Genomic DNA, 10,682 nt, shown 5'->3' with positions numbered 1-10,682 from the left:
TAAACATACTGGCGTAAAGCTCGAATCTTCCCGAAATCGAAGTCATGCTCAAATTTTAATTTTATTTACTTTACCAGAGCTGTTTCAAGAAGACCGCGGACTTTTGGTACGAAGTAACAACTAATCAAGTTGAAATTGATGCTGAGCTCAAGTGAAATATGCATCGATTACAATTTTTCTGGGTCGGGGGGGGGGGGGGGGGGTAGGGGGTCTGAGGGGTGATATTGTTTTGTTGCATAAAGGAGGGTGTTACATGGCGTATTTATTTTTTTTTGGGGGGGGGGGGGCATTGTTACTATGTGAGTAATATACTTAGTTAATCAATATGATCAATATGTTGGAATTTTCCAGGGGACCCGGACTCCTCCCCCGGATCCAACTATGGACAGGCACTTAGCATCGGGGGGGGGGGGGGGCAGGGGGACCTGCCCCCTCCCACTTTTTGCAAGATTTTTCATAAATTTACATACAAAAAATTGAATTAAGATGGAGTCCCCCCCCCCCCCCACTTTTATGGGACCATGTAAAAATTTGAATTGAAAATAAGGATTTAATCGTGAAATTGAAGTTAAAAGTATACTACACCCCCCCCCCACCCACCCCCCCCCCCCCAACGGTTTAGGATTTTCAGGATTTTGGAAATTAACTCCCCCCCCCCCCTTTTTTTTTTGCTTGTCAAGAATTTTTGGATGAGTCTGCCCCCGCCCACCCACTTTCCAAAACGATGCTACTGCCTGATAGAACGGGCAGGGAATAGGAAGGCACAGCTTTAAAAATTACAGTTGTGCAATGCAAATATTGTTGATTTCCACATGCCAATAATTGAATGAAATACTAATAAACAGGCCTACGTCAAGTTGTTGTGTGTCATTAACTGCTCTTTTCTTTGTTGTTTTTATCACGAAGACTAAGATTCTAATATAACGCGGTTGCAGTGATTCTATATATAAAATCAAAATATATCATCTTTAAAACAAAAGGTTACATGCTTTTTGATATTATGAAATATCGAAATTTGATGAATTTAAATTTAGAATCGTTTGGACGTAAAGTTCTAATTTCATATTTGAAGTAAATTGCGTTTTAGATATTAAGTACTTTGTGATTGATAGATAATGTCATCTTTGTCAAGGTGTAAAGAAATGTGCATGCAAATAGAAGTAATTTTTATCTTTTTTAAGGAAGTAGATTATAAGGAGCATCGAACCAAAAACCATACGTTTATTATTAAGAACTGTTTATGATGCAGAAGAAGATAAAAAATAACGAGTTAATTTATTCCATAGACTAATAATTATAAAATGACCACTTTAAATATGACATGATAAATCTTTTACTCATTGTCACGAGACAATGTAAAGACAACTTCTTAAGCGATAACAATTGTTAACAACAAGAATTACCCATTCAAAATTCAAAACGTGTTATGTCTTTAAGTTATAAGAATACCTATTGCATAATCATTTCTAAACGTCTCTTTTTTTTCAGAAAACCACAAATTAGCATAAAAAAGATAATTAAAAGTTAATATTACACCATTACAGGGCCCGCCGTGTGACGATATACGGCGAGGAAGTTTCATTTCATGATTCATTAGGTACGCTAGGCACACAACAGAAGGGAGAAGGTTTGGTTAGCTCAGGTAAGTCTTAAAATTTACCTTTTGAATTTAATTGTTAAGATTTTAAATATTATCGCTAGTTAAACCTTGCGACAAGGATATCTGGCCAATATGTTGCAACTTTTAAAGACATCGAACTTTAAGAAAATCGGTTATTCTAGATTCTTTTTCTAAAGAAAAAAGAAAAAGAAGAAATCAATGCACAAGTTTCACTTTTAAATTAAAACGACTACAGTTTATTCTTGAGAAGTGTATTGTATTTCTTGCTAACTAAGTAGATTATCATGAAGGATAACTCTACAATCCACATATAACATGGATCAATTATCTATAAAAAAAAAAAAAAACCCAGTTCAACAGTCACCAAATGATTAAAATGCTATTTCTCCGAACTGTTTTACTACTATTTCATTTTTTAAGATGACCAAATTTCTTGTATGCTGAACATTCTCGCTTAAAATAGGTCAATCAGTATATTATTAATACAATATAGGATACATATATATAACTAATGATTAACGGTGATTTTCAGTGAGCAAAAACGGATGAACCCGGCTTGTTGACACACTTGCAAAACAAATTGCTTCCTTTTGATCCCAGTACATGTACCTGTCTTCCAATCCGTCAATCGAACAAATATTTTGTAAGCAAGAATTCTTGCTTGTAGCGCAGTAATTAATCTTTACTACAGTAGTAAATTTGTAAAAACAACGAATGTGTTTTGTACAAACGACGAGATAACTATACCTAAAACATCGAATGACGGAGAAAAATACAAAAGAAATTATTTCCGATATAACATTTTTTAATTTCATAATTTCTACCTTTTTTCATTTGATATCTCAAAAGTAGGTAAACGGTATAGCGTTTCATTAAACATGAAAGAAGAGTGGAGGTGGGGGTAATGAGTGTAAAATGCGTATACTGGTACATTTGTTAGGACAGGTACGGTACTGTGAAATAAAAATATCTACCAATCTGGTGATGCTTTTGAAAAATCATTTTAAAAAAACAATGTGTATATTTAATATGAAATCAATTTGTAACCATTAAATATGTTCAATACTTAATTGGAATATTTTGATTTAAAATGACGTATGCGTATCAAACATCCAAATAGTGTCAGGGTGTAATTCTGAATTACAAAAACATGTGATAAAAATATTGATGTCATGTTTTGTGATCGTGAACACTATACAAGTGCTCCGCCAAAATATAGCCCTTCCTATAACTTTGATTACCATTTGTATGCCAAGTTGTATAATAGTAAAAAAGAAAGAAAAATATTATATTTGATTTCCTGTCAATTCGATTTAATGAACATTTATCAATCAAATGTACTTTTTTATATTTTGACAAGTCGAAAACCAGACAAGACTCTTCCTTAATCACTTTGTAGTGACTGAAATGGCTTTGTGGTTAGAGCATCAAATCTTAGAAAACCTTACAGAACTCTAAGCTTTTTAAAAATATGATTCGATTAATACACCGAAACTTAAGGCAGTATGTTTTTCCTATGGTTTGTTAAAATGTTAAAATTGAAAGTAGTTAAAATTGTGCTTTTGCAAACTTGCATTATCAAATTATCAAATAGATTTAAATGAGAAAAATTAAAATAGTATTTTACGATTAAACCATTAGGCATTTGCTCTATCTTACTCCCCATTTCATTTATCTTTATTGAATTTCACTTCAGAGAATTTTATTGGATTTGATTGCGTTGTTGAAATCGATGTTGTAAAGATGTTTGATCTCAAAGCAGTGGTCAACAGAATTGGGTTACCATATTCCTATTTCATCCCCTGTATACGTCATGTTCCCGTACAGATATTGTTTACACCTGATATTGTCCACGCCTATTGAATACACCCCCGACCGACGTAATGTCGACAGGGCAAGGTTTTATGGCTTGTTGTCGTAAAACGTTCGATAAAACAGGAACGTTACAAGAGCAAAGGCAAACACATCTCATACATCTATATTCTAGCGACGGACTGGCGCAGACCTCATTGTCGTTCTGCGCTCATCGATGATTGTTGGCCTTCTAAAGAAACGTTTTTTGAAATGCTTGCTTGCAATTATGATGAACGTACAGTTAAAAAGTGGTGACTTTTTCAGATTTGACAATGATCAGGGCAGCATCGCTTGTGTTAAGCGTGGCAAGCTTGGCAAACGGAATGTTTTGGCCAGGTAAGTAGAATTCAATTAGAACCATGGTATTTTATAATAATATTTGTTTTATATATGTTATCTAAAAGATATTGCAATTTGGAATAATTGTTCTATTCATGAATGAGAAAAGCGGTATGTTTGCTTGATATATTTTATATTTAATGCAATTAAGTGTGTCGTTTTAGTTAATTAATAATAATCAAATGGAAACTAGAAAAACAATTTTCAAAGAAAAATCATCTTGACTTTCCACTCTCCCTTTTAAAAAAAGAAAATTGTATTTTTGAAAACCGGGGGTTGCTTTCTAGAATTGGTGACATGTTTTGTAAGGTTTTTGTTTTTCACCACTAATCACCTGATTGGTGATTACCAGGTGAACACCTGACACCTGAAGAACAGTAATATCTGCAGGAAAAAAAAACACATTATTGAATGATGCGCACTTGTTCAGGAAATATGTTCGCTGTCAGTTTATTATCTGAGACTCTTTTCAAAACATTTAATTTAATTACGAAACTTATCCATAATATGAATCACAACATCACCAAGGACAAGGCATGGTGATTTATCAAGTCTTTTCCTCTGACATTAAAATATCCAAAATTTCACAATGTCAGAAGAATATTATTGACTTGCAAAGGTTGAAATGTCAAAATAATAAACATTAACAACAAAAACAATCCAAGAAAATGAAATTTAAAAAAGTTTGTACAAAGCACCTTATGTTACAGTATCTTAATTCAATTAGACTTGGACCTAGTTTTTTTTACAATGAAGCATTTTCGTTTAAAAAGAAAATTCGTAAAAAAAAGTTTAACTTTTTTACATATACTTTTTTGTATTTATACAAGTGTATGAAATTGTCCCTGTTTTCTTAGATCTCATACATTTATCAAACATAGCTCAAATGTTAAGTCAATCCCATTTCTAATATGTTATTCCGAAGTCGATATACGTTTCTGATGATTTCTTTCCTGTTGTCCTTATGTATGCTAACAAAGGCGGATGGATGGATGAATGGATAGAATTTAAGATATTTTTTAATTATAGGGGGCTTTAACCCGTTCAGGATGTTACAAGGCGACTTCGGTCCCTTTGATCCGTACGGCAACATGCAGAGAATGAGATCCGTAAACTTAGACAACATTCCCGCGGGATCTGAGAAAGTCGTGAGAGATCAGAACGGAGAGGGCGTCTACTTCAAGTACGAGATATCATGATAGTTATGAACAAATATTGCACATACTAACATTTTGTTTCCCTGACTATTGGGCTATCCTTTATGATGTTCTTGGTCTTTAAATCAGTGAGAGATAAATCATGTAGAAAAAAATTAAGATATATAAAACCAATGCTTAAGGACAATTTTGTTTCCAAATACTGCAAAATAAAAATCAAATCCGTATTAATTAATGTATCAAATATAACATTGAAATATACAACTCTGTAGAAGTCCTGATGGCAATTCCGGAGGTTTCGCCTTCACGAGCGGAGGGGGCCCCGGTGGCTTCGTCATGAACAGTGGATTCACAGGGGGCGCCCCAAACACTGGCTTTGTGATGACGGCAGGATCGGGACAACCACCCCGCATCTATGAGTTTGGAAACATGCCAAAGGGCGAACGACGTCACTTTAGAGACGGCAACTCACAAGGAACTGTTTTCAGGTGTGTTATCTTTTATATTAAGCTTACATGAAAACCATTTAAAAATATTAGTTTTTTTTTGAGGGGGGGATTTAATAAAAGAAAAAGATTTTCATTATCAATTTCATTTGTGAAAAATTGCAAAGGGAAACTATTAACTTTTGCAGAAGTGCCGATGGAAGTTCTGGTGGCTTCACTTTCACCAGTGGCAACGGAAATGCCTTTGCTATGGGGGGAGCAAGCAGTGGAACCGGACCGGAGGGAGTCTCCGGCGGTGCAGATTATTCCGGTGGAAGTAGGCCGGAAACTGGAACCGGAAGTTTTGCGTTTAGTAGTTCCCATGCCGGAAGTGTACCGAAAAAGGTTTGGCGTCCCGCTCGATTTAAGAGCAGAAACTTTCTCAAAAACTTTTTGAGCGTATTTGAACATCTCAGTGGTTATAAATTTAAACCTTAAAATGGCATCAAAGTTGGCTACAAAAACGATTCTACAAATCTGCCGGTGAAAGTGCTTATATAATACCATGTATTGTTTTCTTTAAACATCACAGCTAAGCATTTCCTTTCAGGATTTCACTCAAAGTAAAAGTGCTCCAATATAATTTTGTTGTGTGATGTTGCTTGTTTATATTATAAATGCTGCTTTTCTGTTGCTTAAATAAAAAATATTTTAAACTTTTTTCTTGGCTTACTGCTGCGTGCTTTTGCTTGCTGCATACACACACATGAATAAAGCATACATGTAAGGTGTTTTGCTTGTGCCTTCTGATATTTTGTCATGCATTGTTTTTTATCTAATGGGTGGCAGTGATTACACAAATTGTCCGATTTAAAAGTGTTATGTTAAATTTTCTGCCACCCGTTCAATTATAAAAAGAAAATTAGATAACACGACTATAGCTATAATAGTCATAATATAAAGCAATTTTGAGTGATGATATCATAGGAACTTATTTGTTTGATTAACAAGGCTGAATGGGCATGGCAAGTTTTAGACTGAATTGATCTTCTATAGATGAAGAGCTGTGTATGAAGACGAGGAAAATGCTCAGATTTAAAAGCATAAATTTATTGATTTTTTTGTACTTTATAATAATTCATAGGTTAACAAATAAAATCTAATTTTAAGGATACCTTTGATAAGCAATTTGTTGACCGCCCAGCTTCCTTAAGTTTACCATGTAATATAATGATAACAGAAGGTACTACATGTAGTATCTAACTTTAAGAGAGCTTAATGGTCGTGGCCATTTTCAAAATGTACTGGTCTCCTTTAGAAGGAGAGCTCTGTATAAAAATATAGGGAAATATCCCTATATTAAAAAAAAGGTAAAAATAATAAATTTAAACTAGTTTATATTTAAATAAACCATGTTTTCAAATGTTAGGTAGAGCTGATGGTTAATTTCTTGACCACCAAGCCTCCTTAAATTACGTGGAGGACACCCTTCTCTCAGTTGCAAATGGTTCACTTTCAGCAGAAAAAACGGAAAAATCTTTAGTACCACGTATTCTCTTCTACGATAATTAATATACAAAACTAAAACTATATATAGAGCATGATTTAATTGCAAAACCTGTTTTAGTGATTTTTTTGATTTTTTTTCTCTCACCATGCTTTGCTTTGGTGAGCAAAGGCTCGATGGCCTGGATTGCTTTTATATACATATCCACATTTTCTCTCTTTGAAAAATCTCTTTGCCATTAGGTACTTGGCTTTCATATGCAATTTGGACCTCTAATGAAAAAAAATTACAAGAATAAGAAGACATTTTTCGGGAGTTAATGATGACAATTTTGTAAAAAAAAAATATAATCTGAAGAAAGAAAAACAAGGATGTTTGGCAAAAAATATTGAAATACATGCATTTTTCAAAAACAATTTCTGCATAAGACAAATACCCTTGGTTTATTGCGATACTGGAAATACCTTTTTTAAAATGTACAATTTAAGATCCGTATCTCTTAAATTCTTCAGAATAAGTTTTAAAAAAACCCAGAAATGCATGGTTTGCTTTTTGAATTGGTTCCCTTTATTTGAAATATAGAAGTTTTGTTAAATAAAATTGAGTGTCAATTAAAATGTTTTTAAGATAGTGCATCTTTTTTAAAAACAATGTTTATTCAGTTAACTTTACTGGGGAATTCTGTAAAAACTAAAGCAACATAGGCTGTTTTGAGAAAATCGGTGCTTATGATTTATTAATGTTTGCAAAGATGACAAAATGTGTTTTTGTTTATTAAGAGAAAAATTAACATGAAAAAGAGCGATGAATGCCAATTGGAGCATAAACTTGGACTGTTTCTGTCCTAACTACACCACTGCTAATTACTATTAATTCCCCTGTGTCATTTTTAACGAAGCCAGGGGTTTGCGGTGTCACCACGGCCTACAACCAGCGCTGTTTGACACACCGTAGTATTCGTGTGGGAGGAATGAGCGCCTGGCATTAACCCGTCAATTAAGAATTTATTAGGGAGACAACCGTATATCAAATTGTGTCGATGTCCGAAAATAAAAGCAGCAAAGGGCTGACAAAACAAATCACGCTTTTTCATTCAGTTCGATACAAGAGGTCACGTGTAGATTGGTACATATTGTGATAAGAGAAACAGGGAGACCAAAAAAATCCTCTTATTCCAATACACAGATTTTATTTCCCAGTTTGTTGATATATACACATGCATATATATATACATTAAAAGTACATTACATCGGAGTTTTAATATTCCATATAGTTTAAATTATCTACACTGTAAATATAAAGTTTAATGTACCACATTTACTATGAGTTTGTGAAGACTCTGTCAACAACACTTCTGCTTATGTAATACTTATTAACCAAAACCCTAAGCTTGTTTTTTCATGCTGTCTCAGGTTTGCAAATCACAAATTAACAATAAGTGCATGTCTTTAAAGTACAGAATAACATTCTAAAGATGTCATTTTATGCCCCTGTGTCTGGAAGTTCTGTGGATTTCTGAATAATGCATATAGAGGTAAAAAAGTACATTTCAACATTTTTTTTTTTTTGCCTTTGCAGAGCAAGATGATTTAAAACGACGAAACGCTTTCATATGGTCGGAGTCTACATTAGAAGATACCATTTGTGTTGGAAAACCAATAAACAGACATGCAGGGAATCAGCTATAACATATTCTGTCTTTTAATTGAGAATTGAACTAGTCTATAAATTTATGTCTAGAACTACACGAGGATAAGATGGGCGCTTGCTATTCTACAGAAAAATGCACACCAATCACCGCTCTTGTAACATATCAATATTCCGTAAACAACTCGAATGGATTTAGGACGAACAAATTGCTTTGTTAATTAATTGCTTTAGCTGTATAAAGGGGAGGCTTTCGCGGAGTTCAGTTACAAAATTGTGTCGGTTCAAAATTTCAGAGGGAATATTTTCCTCTACGATATTGATCTATGGAAAGAAAGATTTAAGTGACATGTAAAACTTCAGGGCCAGTGATATAATTATATTTATCAATATCACCAGTATACTCATGTAACCATTAAATGAGGTTGTTACCTTTTGCTTGATTTTATCTATAAACAAACTAAAATATATTGTAACTGTATACTAAAAATCTGTTATTCCCGAGATTAGGATATTTGAAGATACATGTATACATGTATAGACACTGAGTGGGAATGCATGTACATGTACTAGTATTTTACTTTCCTGATTATACCATGAATTCTTTAAAAACCGTGAAGCTAATTCGTATTTGTAAGAAAATGAATGCTAAAAATTGAACTGAAAATGATAAATCAGATGAAAATTGATTCACTAATTCATATCTGTTATATGAGTGAAAGACTAACTATTCATAATTCGATTGGAGCGATACATTGCTTGAGAGTTCAAATGTTGCTTCAATGTTTGCAAACTTTCAAAAAATAATTTCAACGAATTGCAATGATAAATGACAAAGACAAGGTTTTTTTCCCGGTAAGCATGACAATATGTTTTTGCAATGAATCGCTGTGCTAGCAGATTACATGCATAATGGTGCACTAACAGTCACACCTTGTCATATGCCAATAGAGCAGTTCCAATACAAGCCTGCGTGATCAAAGGAAAACGACGTTTTATTGCTTCTTTGAATACACTGATGGCTCAACGGAGGTAATGATGTCGAAAGTATTTTCTAAAAACGTCTGCAAACAAATGTTACGAGCTCTATGAATAAACATTATTGTGTGTGTGTGTGTGTGTGTGTGTGTTTATATATATATATATATATATATATATATATATATATATATATATATATATATATATATATATATATATATATATATATATATATATATATATATATATATATATATATATGTGTGTGTGTCTACTTGGGCATAATATACTAGTACTTACTTACTAAATCTGAAGTAAAAAACAAGTTATAGTCAGGCACGTAGCATCGTTTTTAAAAGTGTGGTAGGGGGGGGGGGGCAAACTCATCCAAAAAAATCTAGACAAAGAAAAAAAAAAAGGAAAAAAAGGGCCAATTTTTCAAAATCATGTAAAACCTAATCTGTGGGGGTGGGGGCAGAGCATAGCGTACCTTTAACTCCATATGATATTAATTTTGCTGTTAATTTCATTCCTTTCAATTCAATTTTTTACTTGCTTCCAAACAAGTGGGGGGGGGGGATCCATCTTAATTTATTTTTTTTACATGCGCATTTTTAAAATTGTCCCCTTCCCCTTCCGATACCACGTGCCTGACAGTCTCAAAGTACATCATTCTGGTAATATAGTAGATTTTATTCCATCCAAGATCTACAATATATCAATCTTAACCTTGCACTCGTTTACTATTATATACTGAGTATAATTAGAATTCGGTTGGCGAAAACCATGCCATTAGTTATCCTCCCGTGAACTAGGAAAACAATAAGTAAACACTTAGATCAAAATGTAAACTGCGTCTTATATTAATATGTCAAACCTTTGGATTTGCGAAATTGAATTATGAAAATAAATTTATCCTTGCAGATGCATATGTAGCAATTCCCGGTCTACTTTTCTATTGATACTATTATTATAAAAACAATAAACAAACAAACAAAAACAAATAAAACAATGGTCCACTTTGCTTACCTGACCCACTTGCAATCTATTTTTACAACTTTTTCTACGGTTTTTTTTCCTCAAAAATCTACGCTGTACTTGTTAACACGGCACATTTGACGCGGTAAAAACAACCAATCCGAATCGTTTTA

The 10,682-nt window shown here is 33.3% G+C and overlaps 1 protein-coding gene across 3 annotated transcripts; it reads left to right on the top strand.

Moving 5' to 3' along the window:
- The first annotated feature begins 1,506 nt into the window (after window positions 1-1,506).
- On the top strand, window positions 1,507-8,986 carry LOC128181207 (uncharacterized transmembrane protein DDB_G0289901-like). Of its 3 annotated transcripts, XM_052849517.1 has the most exons (6): window positions 1,510-1,642; window positions 3,740-3,811; window positions 4,844-4,997; window positions 5,244-5,459; window positions 5,606-5,801; window positions 8,482-8,986. In XM_052849517.1, exons 2-6 carry the CDS (start codon window positions 3,748-3,750, stop codon window positions 8,494-8,496), a joined length of 645 nt encoding a protein of 214 aa, XP_052705477.1. In that variant the 5' UTR covers window positions 1,510-1,642; window positions 3,740-3,747; the 3' UTR covers window positions 8,497-8,986. The 3 variants fall into 3 exon arrangements, with proteins under 3 accessions (XP_052705475.1, XP_052705477.1, XP_052705476.1); XM_052849515.1 differs by lacking the exon at window positions 8,482-8,986 and having other exon boundaries at window positions 1,507-1,642; window positions 5,606-6,122; XM_052849516.1 differs by lacking the exons at window positions 1,510-1,642; window positions 8,482-8,986 and having other exon boundaries at window positions 3,597-3,811; window positions 5,606-6,122.
- Window positions 8,987-10,682: the final 1,696 nt, after the last annotated feature.

The sequence above is a fragment of the Crassostrea angulata genome, chromosome 4 (assembly GCF_025612915.1).
Source record: "Crassostrea angulata isolate pt1a10 chromosome 4, ASM2561291v2, whole genome shotgun sequence".
NCBI lineage: Eukaryota > Metazoa > Mollusca > Bivalvia > Ostreida > Ostreidae > Magallana > Magallana angulata.
This window is presented reverse-complemented; position numbering and strand designations above follow the sequence as displayed.

Coding starts and splice junctions, on each gene's coding strand:
- LOC128181207 (XM_052849515.1), top strand. CDS start 3,748: ATGATCAGGGCAGCATCGCTTGTGTTAAGCGTGGCAAGCTTGGCAAAC. Junction 3,812..4,843: donor AAACGGAATGTTTTGGCCAG/GTAAGTAGAATT, acceptor TTTTAATTATAG/GGGGCTTTAACCCGTTCAGG. Junction 4,998..5,243: donor GGAGAGGGCGTCTACTTCAA/GTACGAGATATC, acceptor ACAACTCTGTAG/AAGTCCTGATGGCAATTCCG.